This window comes from Hydra vulgaris, chromosome 13 (genome assembly GCF_038396675.1).
Source record: "Hydra vulgaris chromosome 13, alternate assembly HydraT2T_AEP".
NCBI classification, from domain to species: domain Eukaryota; kingdom Metazoa; phylum Cnidaria; class Hydrozoa; order Anthoathecata; family Hydridae; genus Hydra; species Hydra vulgaris.
The window spans coordinates 51347194-51366429 of NC_088932.1; the positions used below are offsets into that span (position 1 = coordinate 51347194).

The window sequence follows — 19236 nt, forward strand, 5'->3', positions numbered from 1 at the left end:
TTAAAAATGTTTTAAATAATTTTGTAATTTTTATCCCGTTACAACTAGAATCTAGTAACCAAATAAACACGAAAATTTACATCTAGATAAACAATAAAAGAACTATTTAGTTTTGATTCTCATTATATTGATGGTTTATAGCTTCTTTTTTTTTAAAGAAAAGTTATTTGGAGCAGAGATGAACAACAAAACATAATAAAGTTTATTCATGAAGGAAAAGATGTCTCTGTTGAGTCTTAAGCTTTATCTGGTCATACAGGTATTAATAACACAACCTATCACATTCAAAGTAGATTTTTCTGGTATGGAATGATAAAAGATATAACAACTTACGTTTCCCAATGTGACCAATGTCAAAAGTTAAAGAACAGAAAACTTCAGTCAAAGCCATTGCTTCAAAATATTTTAATTCCTAAAGGCAATATGAAGCAAGTAGGAATCGATTTAACACAACTATCAGAAGTTAACGGTTACAAATATCTGGTTGTATTAATCGACTACTTTAGTAAATGGGTTGAAGCAGAAGCACTTACAGATAAAACTGCTCGTGTGTGACCATTCACTTAGAACTGTGGCTTTTTTTTGTATAAACAGATATGTTGACATGGCTGTTTTGAAATTCAAATAAATGACCAGGGTCGTGAGTTTGTAAATGAAATTTCTAAAGAACTTTACTCAAAAACAGGAACAATTCAAAGAATTACGAGTGCATTCCATCCTCAAGCTAATGGATTAGTAAAGCGACAGAATCAAACAATTAAATGTACACCAGTAAAGGTGCTAGATGAGGCTTCTCTGGAATGGTCATACCGTATTGGTAGTGTTTTGTTTTCATTGAGAGTTCGAAAACACAAGTTTACTGGGTTTTCACCATTTTTGTTGTTTTACCAAAGGGAAGCAGTTCTTTCTATTGATATAGATTGTAATTTAATTGACTTAAACAATGATAATGCTTTTAGCAATGATGATTTCTAACAAAAAAATAGTTTCAGATACCTTTCATGCAATGAATAAAATTAAGAATGAACTTTTCGATGAAGCATATAAAAATATTGAAATATCTCAAAAAAGATAAAAACGTGATTACGACAAGAGAATTGCACCAAATAATGAAATTAGCATTAAAAAAAAGTGTTACTAAGAAATAGCAGGCATGATGATAGAAAATGTGGTAAACTTGTAAAGCCTTGGACTGGACCATACATTGTAACTTCTATTTCAAGCACAAATAACTGCACTTTGAAAAATCTAAAGGGTCAAATTTTGAAAACAAAGTACAACTTGACAAAGTTTATATAATGAAAAAATAACTAATGATGAACAAGAAATCACATTTGACGAAATAAATATGCAAATTTCTAATGATAAGATTGGAAAATATGCAACTATTGAAATGAGAACTTCTGTCTCTAAAAAATTTGGAATTGGTGTTACCAAAAATATTTTTACTGCAGATATTAATCTACTTTCGTGTCCAAAACAACTACACAAAACCAAAGGCGATGGTATGCTTTTTTAGGGCAATGTCGTATATCATTACAGGCAGTGAATACAGTTATGAAATTATAAGAGAAAATGTTGTTAGACATGTGTACACATATTAATGATAAAGTGACTTTATATATGAATCAATCAATAATAACATATCTAAATGAAAGTGGTATGAGTGATAACACAACTTGGGTAACTGCTGCAGAAATAATTGGTTGTGCCTCGTTCATGGGTATTGATATAAAAGTATATAGCAAGTATGAAGAGGAATTGAAATGGCTGACTTACCCATGTAGTTTAACACTTACACACCTTAGTGAGCATGCTATATTCCTTGATAATTCAACTGCTAATTACTTTAATGTTGTATTGTTGTAAAATAAAAGTTAGCAAAAAAAATCCTTATAATCCTCTTTTTATAACTTTTAGACATTTTTTAAGTATATTAGTTTTTTCTTTTATGTTTAGTCTGTGAACAAATATTTTTTTAAATGTAAAAATAAGAAAATTAAGAATGATATATAGAAAAAGGAATAAAAATGTTTGTCTTTTTAAATTTGATGGCAATACTTTTTCTTAGGTCTTACTCAGATTCCACAATAGTAATTGTTAATACGACAACTTTGTTTACTTTTTTTTTTTTTTGACTCTTTTTATTAAATTCTATTTACAACTTTTATACAGAAACAAAAATTTTTGAGGACGTAATTATATACAAAAATAGATTATGACTTGACTAATAAATTACATCAATTAACTTTAATAATATTATGACAAGAATTTTATAAACGTAACAATAAAGTTTCATAACGATCAGCTATTATCACATCACCCCAAGAACTGAAGTTCTTAAGTAACATAGTCATTTAAATATGTCGGCTTTCTCCTTTCTCTGGTTGATCGTCTGATCGCTGGTAATAAATTATCGACGATTTCTCTGTCGTCAGCTTCCTCCTCAGCGTCAACAACTGTTTCTTCAGTTCCTTCCTCTCGTGCAGCAAAAAATTTCTAAATCTTCTAAATCACTTTCATCACTGTCAACCTCTTTACTGATAACAATTTTACTAGAAGCGTTTAAAGAATTTGAGGCAGGAGCTATTCTCACGTCTGGCACATGTCTTGGTACACTATCAATTTCAATATTTCTGTTTGTGAGTATGTCAGTTACAGTACCAATTTTCCAAACTGAAGTGCACTTTGCATCAGCGGGGCGAACACAAACTTTTTCTCTAATTCTATTAATTTTCATAACTTGTTGTGATCTTTCCTGAGTTTCAGTGCTTTTCTCCTCTTGAATTGGTAGATGCCAAACGTACTTATTTTTTTGAGAAGCAGGTGCAGATTCCTCGTTTGTTCCCGCCGTTGGTGTTGCATTGTACCAAAACACCGCAACTAACGGACATATTTGTGCCCTCGCAGCTATTCGTTTTACTGTGCGGTGGTTACGCTCCACAATCCCATTTCCTGATGGTCTATATGCACATCTATACTTCTTTTTTACACACCATTTTTCACATATATTTTAAAATTCACTAGATTTAAACACCGCTCCATTATCCATCAACAGTTCTTGCGGTGGGCCATGCTCCCTAAATACGGATTCCAATTGACTTACTACATTTTCGGTATCTTCGCGAGGCAACTTTCTCCAAATTGCAAACCGACTTGGTCCACAGTCAATCATTGTTAAATATGGCGACCCTTTATAGTGAGTCACATCACAAGCAATTCGATACCATGTGTTTGGTACATCTCGCACTCCATTTTTTCCATTTTATTGGCGTTGGATCAATTGAATTACATTGACAACATTTGCGAACACATTCTTCAACATCTTTTCTTAATACGTGTGGAAGTCTTCGTTGCACAGTAAACATTGTCCAATTAACGCCAAAATAATGCTTTGAGTGAAAATTACGAATTTCTTCAGCAATACTTACTCCACATAGCTCTTTAGTATTTCTTCGTGAAAGCTCATTTAACCAAGTCTTTGAAACCCTTGTCAACACGTCAGCTTTGTTTTTGGAAGACGGAACCCATTTTAACGTGATGTTTATATTATATTCTTTTATTAAGTCTGGCAATAGATAATGATAATGCATTTGATCAAATCCTATGACTTTCAGTCAGCATACTTTTTAGCCATCCATAAACTGTTACTAAATCAGCGAATACTGACAAATTCTTTATATTCCACTTAGCAGCTAGGATTATCTCACGCACCACAGCATCTAATTCAGCAATACTAATATGCATAACATCATTTATACTTCGAAGCCAGGCTGCATCCTCAATTATTACGCCATCGTATTCTATAGCAACCCCATTTGCCATGCTGCTAGCATCACACCACAATGTTGCTCCATTTTGAATCCCTTTAGCATTCTATTTCCCTTTGACAGAATCACAAACTTCTAATTGGCGCAATATTTTGATCAACCATGACTGAGCTTGATCTCCGATTAGATCATCCTAAGCATTTCCTTGACTATGACGTTTTATAAAACTGCAGGCAATTCTGAGCCACCCTCCAACAGGATAGTGACCTAATAAGTGTCCACATATTGAAAAAAGTTTCCGTCGTTTTACTTTTTCAGTTTTGATATCTTGTGACTTTGGAATGATGTTTCTACGTTTCCAACAAAGCTCCTTTTTTTCATTTCTAAACAGTTGCAAACCCAACACTCGTGCAGTATCACATTGCACCGGCTCTTTTGTAACCAATCCATAACACGCTAAATGATTTACGACCTTTTCAACTGATGTCTTTTCCGAATTAACAATTATGTCGTCAATATAGTGGTCAGTTGCTTCACTAATACATGCATTGAGATTCAACACACTGCTTAAGACTGAAGACATTATTTTTAGGGCAGAATTTAACCCAAAACCAAGACGTGTAAGATAGTATTTTTCTTCTTTGTAGACTACCTTCTGATGCTCCCACAAACTTGGATCAATGTGTATTTGCATATAGGCGCATCTAAGATCAAACATTGCAAATTTGTCACCAACAGTTCTCCATTTTCTAACTTTTTCATCACATGCGTCACTTGAGGCATTATGTGAATTAACATACAGATTCAATTCGCGAAAGTCCAGAACAGGTCGTATCATTCCTTTATTTTCCTGCTCAACAGCCATTAACGGGACAATCCCTTTTGTACTTTTTTCTTCTTTGTTGCATGGTTTCAACCAGCCATTTTTTACCCATAAGTTCATCTCGTCATTAAACTGTGTAACAACTGGGGTTTTACCTAGTACTGCGCGACAGAATTTCTCAGTTGTGGTTGACCTTGTTTCCATTTATATTTAGCAGTCCACTTTGTACCATCAAAATAAGCATCAAAATCCTTGTCCTTTATACCAACAGCTTGTTTCTCTGCATGAATTGAAACAAAACCAAATTCAATTTTTCCATTGTACAAATGCACTCCTCCATAACGATTAATGACATCCATACCAATAATAGCATCAATACCGTTGACAACACTTTTCAGAATCATTACGGATGTTTTGAGTTTTTTTCCTTCAATAATCAATGTTACTGTAGCTTCTCCCTCTGTTTTCACAAATTCTCCATTAACAGCCAACACCATTAGTTCATTTCTTCCATTTTGTTTGAAATAATAGTTTGAGTACATCCGCTGTCAACCAGTGCTTTTCCTGCAAAGGTGTTTACCTGCACAGTGCATATTGGAAGCGCCGTTAGTTGTTTAGGGAAACAGATGGCGCTGGCGTTTCCCCATTTGAGTTTCCCTGATGCAACGAACAAAATCTTGCAATGTGTACAGATTCTCCACATCTAAAGCATTTTATTCCATCGCTAACAATTTGTTTCTTCGAAAAACAGATTCGGGCAACATGTCCAGGCTTGCCACACTTTTAGCAGTTAAAATCAGTTGCGGATGGTTTTTTAAAATTTTTATAGAAACTAGAGATTGTTGTTGAAACAAACTCTTCTTTTGTTTTTTCCGTCACGAGTACTCGTGCATGGTTTAATGCATCCTGTAACCTGATCCCAAATATTTTCACTTGTGCTCGTAGCTGCTTTGAAATTTCACCCGGCAATCCAGTTATGAACGCTCTTAGCAATAATTCTTCGCTTTCAATGTTGGCCAATGTTGACGTAAACTGGCCAAATACACATCAACAAATTCACCATCATTCGATCTCCGATCTCTGAACTGCTCGTAGGCTTGAAAACCATCGACTGCAAATGCATCTAGTAAAGCTTTTTCAATGTCTGCAGCGGCGGTTTTTTGGCTCTCTCCACAGGGTAACCTACGAGGACACAGAGTAACCTACGAGGTTCACAACATTAGTTAAGAGAGAATAATTTTTAAATTTTTTTTGTAGATGTAAATCTAAAAATTGAAATCTAAAAATTGAAGTAAAAAAGTCAGAATGAAATAAAAACTGTGATTTTCAGATTCTGCAGGTACGATAATCAAGTACGATAGCCTAATAGTAAACGTAAACACTTTTGAATCATATTCCCCCTCCTTTTTTAATAGAACAAGTACAACTTTTGACGAAACAAGTAGCTGTACATTCTATGTTCTTTAAAATTAAAAAAATTCTGTAAAAGTTATATTTTGTCCATTTTATTTAAAATAATTTAACAAATTTTACTTCTTTTACAATTTTTATTCCTTATATAAAAAATGTTGGAATAAAATGTTTTAAAAGTTGTATGCACTATGTGCAACATTTATTATATAAAAGCTGAAAATAAAATTAATTTTCTAAGTTAGATTTTTGATTATTAGGCGCTATTATATCGTTATATAAACATAAAGGTAAACACATCTAATGAGAGTAAAAATCTCATAAAGTGAGTAAAAGTTTCATACACGTTTTATACTTCGCGGCTATTTCTCATTAGATTTTATCGGGGAGTAAAAAAAAAGTGGGAGTAAAAATCTCAAACTACAAAGGCTTTGACAGAGCTATTCAGGATGTAACAATTATAAAAATTTATCTAAAAAAATTTTTATAGTTTGATTTATGCGATCCGCAAACTCAACTTACCTACAGATAGTTGGTAAGTCGAGTTATCGTATATTTAAGGATCATGTATGTATATTAAAAGAAAACTTTTAAAACTTTTCTAACAACTAAATTTTTTTTGGTTAAAATGTTTTGTTTAAACAAAACATTTTGAGCTAAATAAAAATTTTTCAAAACGTTTTGAACTTTTGAACGCACGGGTACCAAGATGGTGACCTAAGACCTTATATCAAGTAAAATTTTATGTTTTGTTTATAAAAGTAGTACATTTGTCCATTCTGAAACTATCCAAGTTTAAATCATTTGTTGGTAGCTTTTGTAGAAAACTTTGTAAGAAATTTTATAAATAACGATGTTTCGTATTAAAATAAAATTTTTCCGTCAGCCATTATAGTTGTTTGCTTTCTGTAATTGCAGCAACGCGATTGGCTATAACAATATTTATTAGTTTCCAATTGGCTTATAGTTATTGTTGCTTTAAAAGACAAATAATATTTATAAACACATTTTAGTAATAACAGCGACTTTAATTAAGTAAAAACTTACATTAACTGAAATTTGAGAACCAATTAAAAATATCGGAATTATATCTCAAGAATAGAAAGGAAATACAATACTTTGCTAAAGATCTTAACGAGTTTTTAAAATACTTTTGCATATGCTGTATGAAAAAAAGTAATGATTTAAGATGACTTCTAACCAAATGCAATAAACCAGGTCCTAAACAAGTAAAAAATTATGAAAATCTTATCCAGAGATTTTTTTGGGTAAACTAATCTATTGAAAACTCTGATCTACCTAAAATGTTATGTTCTAATTGCAGAAAAGATCTATTGAGTTAGAGAAAACTGATTCAAGAAGATTTTTATTCACCGCTCGACCTAAGTACGATGGTAAGTTCTATAAAAAAAATAAGCCAATAAAAACCAATAATGTTTTTCATTACTATTGTTCTGCTTATAAACAATATTGTGTTTGCACTAAATAGTAACTTCTTATTACTTTTAGGTCTTAATACAAGAGTAATTCAAGGTGGGAAATGTGAGTGTTGTTATTTGTGTTAATGGGTGTAAAAATGTTATTGAAATAGCAACTCTTCCACTAATAGCATCATGTGAAACTAATACAGATATTAATCATAGTCACAGTAATTTGTATCTTTCGGCAACCAATAAAAATCTTGTTCTTTGCAGAAGTTGTTTTCAACAAATAGGAAAAGGTAGTAATCAACCTTGCACAAAGTTAGCTAAGCAAAGGAATTTGATGCATATCGTACAATCCACCTCACCTGTAACTAAAGGAAATGTTTTATCAACCACAATCAACAATTTAGTAAACCATGGCGCAAAAGTAACATTGAACACTTTTGGCCCTAAGAAGCTTGTTGTCTTTATTGCAATAGTAAACCAAAAATAATAATAAATAAGTAATATAATTTATATATATATATATATATATATATATATATATATATATATATATATATATATATATATATATATATATATATATATATATATATATATATATATACTATATATATATATATATATATATATATATATATATATATATATATATATATATATATATATATATATATATATATATAAATTATGCTAATTCAGTCTAAACAGGATAATAGAGATAAAAAAAAAGTGGTACAATTTGATGTAATATGCAATAATATTGATGAGTTTGTTGCAACAGTTTTACGACATAGATCCTTTGAACCAGAGAATGTTGATGTTAAGATTTGAGTAGATGGAGGGAAAGGCTATCTTAAGGTTACTTTATCAATTACACTAAAGCCAGAGCTAGAAGCACATTCAAGTGAAAAGAAAAGAGTGAAATATTCTGATGAGTATGGATGTAAAGATTTTAAATATACTAGTGTTCACAAAACTTTAGTTTTGGCGGTATTACCCTCTATTGATAAAAATTATGCAAACATAAAAATGTTGTTGGATAAATTAAAACATAATCATCTGGATTTCTCTATTTCAGATGATCTAAAGGTTCTTTTCCTGATGGTTAGAATGCAGTCATCAGTAGACACACACATGTTCACTGCATTAACTATTTACATAACATACACAGCTATAAGAACTCAAAACAGTTCACAACTCTCACTGACCAATTTTATACTGCGACAAACCACTACACTTATCGACACTAATGTCACTAGTTTCAATTCAGAAGTCTGTGGCAATTGTCCTGGCGGGATACTCTGAGAAAAGTCCTTTTGGGATAACACAATAGGATACCTTAAAAAGATACCCTGGTGTAAACCCAAAGTGGAACTTCTTTTGGGATACCAGTCTCGGACGAAAGTTGGAGGTCTTCTTGTGTTTATACTGTACCATAAGGCGCGAATCCATACTGTACTCGAGACACCCATGACACACTTATATCTATAATGTATGTTTATTACCCTAATAATTCAGACTACATGATAACTACTTATAAAACGAATAATTCTGCTCCATGACTGATACTGCCTATACATCACACTTACGCTTGACACTAACGGCAATTTAGTAGCACAACGATAAAGTCATTAACTTTAGTACGTAAAGTCATTAACTTTACGTACTTTCCTCGACTATTGTTTATTGTTCTTGTTTATTTTTACAACATTTTACTTAGATAAGTTTTTTAGTATTTTTCTACTTTGAGGCTCTTTGTTTTCCACTGGACATCTGTCCTTTTGTACTTTTATCTCACTCTGCTAAACTCTTTTTAACTTATTATTCATCTATAAAGCGTTCACTGCTGGTGCAGCTTCACTAAAATGCATTGCATTTACAAAAAGTTTACATTCGTAGTAGACATTTTATACCTTGCATGAAGATTGCTTTGTAGTTGTTTCAGTTTTGAGTGTGAATAGTGTTTTTGGTCTATTGCAATAAAAACAACAAGCTTCTTAGGGCCAAAAGTGTTCAATGTTACTTTTGCGTCATGGGTTACTAAATTGTTGATTGTGGTTGATAAAACATACCAGTAGTAGTAGAAGTAGTACATAAAAATGAAAATTGTATTATTCCACTTTCTAATCTTATTGAGTTCTCTCAAGCTCAAGACTTAATTTTTTTTATAAGTAACCTTAAAAAAACTTATATTGACAAAGTACAAAATCTAAACCATGATCTTCATTTTCAAAACTGAAAATTACAAATTCAGGTAAATAACACCCTATAAATAAAATTTCGGACAAATTTTAATTGCATTTATTATGTAATTTATTTCATTCATCCAAAAAACCTTTATACTTATTTGATAGAGGATTTTATAATCTATTTAAATTGAATTTAATTAAGTTAAAAATATTATTTAAATACTGAAAATAAAATGATCAAAGTAAAGGACCTCGACAAAATTATGGAAATTGTTTTCCAAAAAATCGAGAAAAAGGTAAGCGTTTGTTGCTAAGCAGTTTATGGAATGGGGTTTACCCCATTCCATAAACTGCTTACGATAAAATTGTAAAATTGGAGAATGGATCTCTAAAAAGAAAAGTTGGAAATGGTCAAATCTTAGGTACCAACTAAAGAAAATATTCCAAATATTGCTGCATTTTTTGAAAATAAGTCAGGGTGCTTCCAAAAGAAAGTAGCTCAAGTTTTTAACTGTAGTCAAACTCGAATTTCCCAAGTATTAAAAACAATGACTAACATTCGAACTTTCAAAAAAACAACTCGTCCAGATCGTCCTAAATGTCGTAAATTGTACGAAAATTATGAAAACTTGGATTTTGTTATAGATGATGAAAGCTATTTTACTTTAAACAATAGCACATTAGCTGGTAATAATAGGTTTTATGTCGCTGATCTTTCTCAATGTTCTGACCAAATAAGATACAATTTGCGTAAAAAGTACGAGGACAAGCTCTTAGTTTCTTGTTGCATCACCCCCGTGGAATAAGCCCTCTTTATATTCATCACAGTAAGCAGGCAATCAACCAGAACACTTATAAAGAGATACTAGAAAAAACTTTACTTCCTCTAGTATCAGAATATTATAAAAAAGAAAATGAGTTTATCTTCTGGCCTGATCTAGCTCGATCACATCACGCAAAGTTGGTCATCGACTTTTTAAAATTGAAAAAAAACAAAGTTGTACCCATAGATATAAACCAAGCTAACGTTCCAGAAGCAAGACCAATTGAAAACTTTTGGGGTGATTTAAAACGGCTAGTGTACGAGAATAATTGGAGAGCACAGTGGGAGAAAATCGAGTGTTTTGTGCCAAAATTATTTTCGTAGTTTTTTCTATTAGAATAACTATATTTATATATAATGCATAAATAAAGTAATAAACATGTAATTATATAATATATTGGGTTGAGGAATAATTCAAGAGCGTTTTTTTCAAATTTAAAAATGCACGCAGACATAAAATGCATTGGCAAAATGTTTTATGTTGTTTGAAAAAGAATGTTTTGCTCTACAAGATAGTGTGTTTTGATTTGTTAGTTTTTTTTATTTTTGTGTATTTTCAGATCATTAAAATGGAATGTCAAGTGGACAAAACTGAGCATTTTCGACACCATTTGCTTTTTGCATTTAATCGAGGTGTTAAGACCGCCGAAGCTGCTCGTGAGATTTGTGCTGTGTATGGAGAAGGAGCAATGCCTGAAAGTACCGCCCGCCGTTAGTTTTTGCGCTTCAAAAATGGGAATTTTGACCTCAAGGACGGATCACACACCGCTCGACCAATTGAGTTCGACGAAGAGCGATTGAATCAACTTCTTCTCGAAAATCCACGTCAAACGACCAGAGAATTGGCGGAGCAGATGGATTGTGATAAAAAAACTGTGGTGAACCACCTTCACTCAATGGGCAAGGTTCAGAAACTCGGTGCTTGGGTGCCACACACTTTGAGCGAAAACAACAAAAATCAACGTTCCACAATCGCCGCCGGTTTGCTTGCTCGACATTGCTCAACACATGGTCACAAACAGCGTTTTCTTTACCGCATTGTCACTGGCGATGAAAAATGGTGCCTTTACGTCAATATGAAGCAGCGAAAAGAATGGCTCAGCCCTAAAAAACAAGCGACTCCGCGAGCAAAAAAAGACCTTCATCCTTGAAAGATCATGTTGTGTGTATGGTGGGATTGGGAAGGCATAATTCATTACGAACTGCTTGAGCGCAACCAAACAGTCAATGCGGAGCTCTACGTTCAACAACTGCACCGACTCAACGAAGCAATTCAGCAAAAAAGACCAAATAGGCGAAATGGCGTTCTTCTGCAACACGACAACGCCCGTCCTCACATCGCCAATATGACCAAAGCCGCGATTCAAGAACTCGAATGGGAAGTGCTGCCTCATCCTTCATACTCTCCAGACTTGGCGCCGTCAGATTTTCATCTGTTTCGATCGCTTTCGAACGCTTTGCGCGGTGTATCGTTCAATAATGACGTGGAATTGAGGGCTTGGTTGGACGAATTCTTTGAGTCAAGACCGGGAGATTTCTATCGCCGAGGCATCGAAAAACTTATTGAACGATGGGAGGAAGTCGTAAACAACAACGGAGAGTATATTATTGATTAATTCGTTGTAGTTTTTTTGTTTAAAATAAATTAAAAAAAAACGCTCATGAATTATTCCTCAACCCAATAAAAAAAACTATTAAAAAAATTAATTATTTTGGTGAAAAATACGAAATATTTTTAATGGACAAGACAACTTTTATCAGTGTAAATATTAAAAATATTATTTTTCGATGAATGTATTTGTCATAAAATAACTTTTTTAGATTTATATTTACAAAACTGTTTAGTTGTTTTAGTATAGTTGTTTCAGTTTTGAGTATGAAAAGTAAGGTGTTTTTGGTTTACTATTACAATATATTATATTATAACAGTAATGAAAGATTTTGTAGGTATTCTTTGTGTACAAAACATCTTTTTTACATGTTCAGTATTTCTCATCAACTGACCATTAACCGAAGACCAATCTTTTGTCATAGCACTTTTTATTGCAAAAAGTTGCAAAATATTTATGATGCATGGCTATTTACATATATTTAGCATGAGATTTACATAGTTTGGAGGATATTGGAGGATAGTTTATCAGATACCTAATAGTAAAGATTAGTAGCAAAATAAATATCAAAAAAACTGTCTGTTTTTGATGCATAAAAACTAATGATTACATTTACGTTAAATTATTTTTAAAAGCCTGAGCAAAAAAAACATTCTTAATTAAAATAGTATAGTTTAAAATGAAAGTCAATAAAGTTAATTTAAAACAATAGTAGCATAAGAAAGTTTGATAAATAAAAAATGCAAAATAGCGTTTGGAACACTTGTCAAAGCAACGTGTAAATAACCGCATAAAATTAAGCTTAAATTAATATTTAATGTTTTTTTAACTAGATATTTCCTCTAATGAACATGTCTTCACCATTATGACAAATTTTTACCGTGCAATGCTGATATTGATTTTTTGGTATTTTGGCACACTATGTCCCATTGTGGAGAGCTGAGAATTTGGAAGAGCAAGAATTAGATTTTGTTATTCAAAAATGAATAAAGAAATTTTCCTTACTCAAATAAAATATCTTTCAAAAAAACTTTATAATATTGCTAAATATGGTATTTGAAATAATTATTTTAATATATTTATAAACCACGTATACTAACATAACGGGTGATGCGGAAGTTATCGGACAAATCCTAATTTCATTATTTGAGCATAATAATTAGTTTTTGTGGTTTTATGCGTAGGCATAAACGTTCTATAAAATATAAACTTTATTATTTGAAACACAATTATTCAAAATGAGGTTAAATGCAGCTGAACGGGAATCTTTTCGAAAGCGACTAAAAATGGTTTTTGTAAATAAACCTAATATAAAAAAAAAATAAAATCGTAAATCATTTTGAAAAGGAAGGATTTGCTCGAAGTACAATATATGATAACCTAAAAATACTTGAAACTGTTCAATTGTTTTCTGATAGAAAGCACCCTGGTCGTCCGATATCCTGGACTAGAGAAAAGAAAGCCGAATTAACGAGACTTGTCAACAATCGAAAAGGGGTCAGTCAGAGAAAAATAGGTATTAAATTCGGTGTAAATTAATTGACAATTGGTCGTCAGTTAAAAAAAATGAATAATTAAATATAGAAAACGTGAAAAGACTCCAAAATACACTATAGAACAACAAATAAAGGCAAAGAAAAGAAGCAGGAAACTAGTTAACCAACTCTATAACACAAAATCGCTTCTAGTCATCGATGACGAAAAATACTTTTGTTTTGCAGGAGACAACATGCCTGAAAATTCTGGATACTACACAAACAACAAAACGACATGCTTAGAAAATGTTCGTTTTATAGGAAAAGAGAAATTTCCAAAAAAATTATTAATGTGGATAGCCATATCTGACCGTGGTATGTCCGAGCCATTGTTTCGCACTTCCAAGGCTGTAGCGATCAATTCATCAATCTATATTAATGAATGTTTAGAAAAACGACTTCTTCCATTTATTCACAAGTATCATGGAGAGTTTAACTATTTATTTTGGCCAGATTTAGCAAGTTCTCATTATTCTAAAGATTCTCTAAATTGGATGGACCAATATGTCTATTACGTTGATAAAGAATCCAATCCCCCAAATGCGCCTCAAGCACGACCAATTGAAAATTTTGGGGGACATTTGGCACAGAAGGTTTACGAGGGAGATTGGCAAGCTTCAACAGAGCAAGTTTTTATTGATCGCATTAAACTAAAACTACAAGAAATTGATTTCAACTTTTTACAGTCGCATATGAAAGGCGTTTGAGCAAAATTGAGATCAATTGCAGATGGTGGTGTTTTTTCATATAAAAAGTAATATATTTTTATTAAAAGATACATGCTTTATTTAAAAAAAATATAATAGTATTTTGTTTTTTTTATTTATAAATAAGTTATTGACGTTTTTATTTTGTCCGATAACTTCCGCATCACCCGTTTTTAACGGCTGAAATATTAAATAACAAAACTTATTAGTTCTTAAAATATTAATTTTAAGAACTAATAAGTTTTGTTATTTTTAATTATAACACCTCATAAATAAAATTTTGACCAAAATTTTATTTATGAGGTGTTATAATTAAAAATAATTTCTAGTCTGTTGTTAATAACAAACAGTTATTAACAACTGACTAGCAGTGTATCTTCTACTCAAACATTTCTTCACAAGATAAATTTTTACCTGTTCTGTTGAAATTACGCCTTGGATTGTAATGCAATAACATAGTTAGTAGATCCAATATACTGAAAGAATGTCAGATAAGGCTTTGGATTGTAGCATTGGATTGTAGCTACCTTACTTCATTCCCTCCTTATCAACAATTTTGGCTGATAAAAGTTTTAATATTGGTGGTAAGTGTGCTGCTCATAGGATTGCCATTTATTTCCCCACCTGGTAAACGAGGAACTTTTTAAATGATACCCGAAAAAGTAGTAAAAACAAGTAGTATTGCTAAACTTAGAAATCTCATTAAACAAATTATTAGAAGAATGAAAACTTTCCGAATAATTGGACAAGAATTTCCTATATCACTTCTTGACAGTCTTAATGACATCATCATAATATGTACAGCACTTTCAAATTTTAAATGGTTTATAATTACATAATACTATTTTATGATAAAACATAATTTAATCGGTGCTTCAAAGTATATATATATATATATATATATATATATATATATATATATATATATATATATATATATATATATATATATATATATATATATATATATATATATATATATATGTATATATATATATATATATATATATATATATATATATATATATATATATATATATATATATATATATATATATATGTATATATATATGTATATATATATGTATATATATATATATATATTATATATATATATATATATATATATATATATATATATATATATATGTATATATATATGTATATATATATATATATATATATATATATATAGTCTTGCATGATAGTCGAATAGTAAATAAATAAATCAGACCAGAAAAAGTTTCTTAAATAATTTTTTTTTCTTAAATGATAGACTGCCCTAACCAAACCCTTAGTTGATGTAGCACCACTCCTTTGCGAGTCAGGCTATAAAACAATCAATATAGCAGCACTCCGTTGCCAGCCAGGCTATAAGATAGTCGATTTAGCAGCACTCTGTTGCGAGTGAGGTTATAAGATAGTTGATGTAGCAACACTCCCTCGTAGCAGCAGGCTTTAAGATAGTCGCTGTAGCAACACTCCGCGCATGTTTTAAAAAATTGATTTTTAAAAACAAAAACACTATTAATTAAAAGACTTTATAGTCATTATTATTGCGGTTTTTTAAAAAAACAATAAAACCTAATGTACTTTCTTATTATTTTAATTGTTTGATAATTAAAAATTTAGACAACATAAAAATGTAGCTTATTTGTTGAGGTCGCATAATTGTTGTTAAAAGAGCCTTTTTTTTTTTACCATAAAAGTCTCTTTCGACTACGAGGTAAGAATATATATATATATATATATATGTGTGTGTGTGTGTGTGTGTGTGTGTGTGTGTGTGTGTGTGTGTGTGTGTGTGTGTGTGTGTGTGTGTGTGTGTGTGTGTGTGTGTGTGTGTAAATCTAAAATCAAAGCTTGTACTTATGATATTTTTTTAAAAAAACTCGTACTTATAGTTTTGTTTTTCAGCGATATATATAATTATTTTTTTTTTTTGAAAATTGAAAAGTTTTATTCAAGTTTTATTTTTATTTGTAATTTTTGTTTTATAAAACAATAATAAGTAGTTTTATATAATAAAATAATCACGTGAGTTTGTTATCTAAGTAACAGTTATGTAATATAATTGAAAATAATAAATATAAACTGCCATTATTTTTGTTACGGTTTTGGTTCAGAATTAATTTAATAGAATCTTTTTATATCCTGTTGCTCCTAATCCTTTGTTAGTAGTTAGAGTATTCTTTATAATAAGTTCATAGTCGGCATACGGTTTACTATATAAAATAACAAGAAAGGTTTTTTATCTACAGTGCTGGCCGAAAAGATCCGACCACTAAGGTTTTTACACAGAAACGTAATACTACTTCAATTTAATGATAATATGATTGAATTAAACGCAACAAACAACATTCACATAAGTTAATGACACACTTTCGAAGAAACCAACAAGTAGTTCAGATCAGAAAAGAGTTTCTAATACCTCGAATGTCTTCCTCCGGCTTTGAGGACAGCTTCTATTCTTCGAAGCATAGAGGCAACAAGAGAGTCGCAGTAATCAGACGTTATATTTTGGGACCACGCCTCCAGTAAAGCCTCATTCAAAGTTGTCGCCGACGTCGAGTTTGCTTTTGCCACTTCTGCTTTCAATTTTACCCAGCAATTTTCAATCGGGTTTAAATCCGGTGACAAGCCAGGCCACGAAGCAAGAACATTGATGGAATTTTCTGGAAACAATGTCTTGATGATCTTTGCCTGATGATATGGCACGCCGTCATGCATAAAGATGTCACAGTTGCGAGTTCTGAGTCAAATAGGAACATTTTCCTTTATCATTTGCAAATAATTAACAGCTTTGATAGTTTCACCTGGCGGCATGAGATGGATTCCCGCTCGACCTCTGGCAGTAATTGCTCCCCAAATCATAATTGCAAGGCAATGTTTTACCGCTGGAGCAACATAACGGGCATTGTAGCGTGTGTTTGGTGGCCGTCGAACATTCACTTTATGCGCAGCAAATTGTTTCACCTGCGATTTGTCTGAGAACATGACACGCCGCCACATTGCCACGGTCCAATTTTTATGTGCTTTACAAAATTTGAGGCGGTCACGAATACTTTTCTGAGTCGTGGTTTTAATGCAGCGTGATAGGATTAAAGACTGAAATCGTCCACAAGACGTCGCCGAATGGTGCGAGAGCTCATCAGGAGGTAGTTCATTGAGAATTTATAAAGATGATGCCTGTAGGTCCTTCGTGGCTGCACGGCGGATCAAAGCGTCAGTTTTTAATGTGGTACATCTTGGTCTGCCACTGGATCTTCCTGCAGCGCTGGTGCCTGTTGACTTAATGTGATGAATGACGTCGTGAACAGTTGTCTTAGGCATTTGTAAACGTGCGGCAATCGCACGTTCAGACTTCTCGTCTTCCATTAAAAGTTGTATTTTAGCACGTTTTCCAGGTGATGTTGCGCCATAGTCAAATGCAAATAGTAATTTTCAGCCACGCATGCGATGGTATATATAACAATGGTACAAATGTTTTAATTGGCTGATAACTAGTCAATCACGCATGCAAAGCATGATGGTGAAATTCCGAGGAAAGCGCCTACACTACAATGTACATACTGTATACTTAGATAAACAGTTCGTGGTCGGATCTTTTTGGCCAGCACTGTACTTATATATCTTTAATAGGCTGGGGGGTGCGGTGAAACAATAATATCTTAGGTCTAATTAGCAGTCTGGAAAGACCATTGAAGGCCTGAAAGCAAAGCTGTATACTTATGTCTGAAGTTGCTATCTTCTTCCGCTGACTATATATTTTTTAATTTCTACTTAGGTTATTATATATCCAGAAATAAAATATACTGAATCGGATAGAATATCCTAGCATATTTGATACCAGCTCTGACAATATACGCATAGTTGCAAAGATTTTTTAAGTTGTTGCTTTTTTTAGTCATTTAGTTCCATCCAGAAGTTCTAACGGTCTTATCACAGAGCACTGAAGAAAAATACCTAACCAGGTAGTTCAAACCTCATTCTTTACCAATTCATGCCTCATTATCTACCAATGAATTGGTAGATAATGAGGCATGAACTTCCTTGTTAAATTCTGTTTAAAGTCATCAACAAATTGTGTTTGGAGAACTAAAATCGTTATTATTACTCATTTTTATTAAATGTTTAGCATGTGTTTTACAGCGATAATAAGTTTGTTTACTCGAAATTTTGCGTTCTGTATATTCTTGTGTATATATTTTGCATAACAAAAGTTGAGTTTCGAAAACCGCGTATTACAGTGTTACTGACGAATTGTTTTTTCATTTAATCGTGCATTTGTTTAGCATCGAAGTATGAATGATACCTATCAAAAGTAAGAAACAGTAAGAATAATACCTAACCTCTAACAATAATATTATGCGCGATAAGCTAATTATTTGATGCTGTGAATTTATTATAACAAAATAAAACTCACGGATGATGTAGGAAATAGTGTAGTAATGAAACCAATTATCTACCGAGGTAGAGATTACTAAAGAATGGTATTCAACAAAGGTTGCGGGGTGAGCCCAACTGATGTGTTTCATAATGGACTTTAAATTTTATAAATATTTTTTAAAAGTTTCAAAAGGTGGGCGATTTGACATGGAATCGTCACATCTTGCAACTTAAAAAACAAAACAACGTGGTTTCTTAAAAAAAATTTGTTGAACATTAATTGTTCAAAATAATTTTGTTTTATTTTACATTTTTACATAAAAATTAATTTGGGATTTCGGGGTTGAAGTGTTGGCGGTTGGAAAGCTTTTCTACAAAAAGAAGCTTTTACAGTTGGCGATTTGTCGTCTGGATATAATCGATCTGAATGTAAACGATGCATCTCTTTATAGGCAATCTTGTATTCTCGATCAAATGCGTCTAAAAATAAAATTTTATAAAACAGTGAAGAAAAAATTTAACAAACAAATTCTTTTCTAACTTAATTGTG

General features: G+C 31.8%; 3 protein-coding genes across 4 annotated transcripts in view; 2 read left to right on the forward strand and 1 right to left on the reverse strand.

Moving 5' to 3' along the window:
* The first annotated feature begins 309 nt into the window (after positions 1-309).
* Positions 310-975, forward strand: LOC136089987 (uncharacterized). Its single transcript, XM_065816091.1, has 2 exons — positions 310-549; positions 637-975. The coding sequence occupies exons 1-2, from the start codon at positions 310-312 to the stop codon at positions 973-975; spliced, it is 579 nt and encodes a 192-aa protein (XP_065672163.1).
* A 12809-nt stretch (positions 976-13784) lies between these two features.
* Positions 13785-14297, forward strand: LOC136089988 (uncharacterized). The gene has a single exon (XM_065816092.1). The coding sequence runs from the start codon at positions 13785-13787 to the stop codon at positions 14295-14297; it is 513 nt and encodes a 170-aa protein (XP_065672164.1).
* A 4640-nt stretch (positions 14298-18937) lies between these two features.
* The window catches only part of LOC100214671 (C-myc promoter-binding protein), a 49063-nt gene continuing 48764 nt past the window's right edge, over positions 18938-19236 (reverse strand). For both annotated transcript variants that reach the window (XM_065816646.1, XM_065816647.1), the window contains exon 36: positions 18938-19166. In XM_065816646.1, coding sequence (XP_065672718.1) covers positions 19000-19166 — 167 coding nt within the window. In that variant the 3' untranslated portion in view covers positions 18938-18999. The remainder of the gene's footprint in view (positions 19167-19236) is intronic.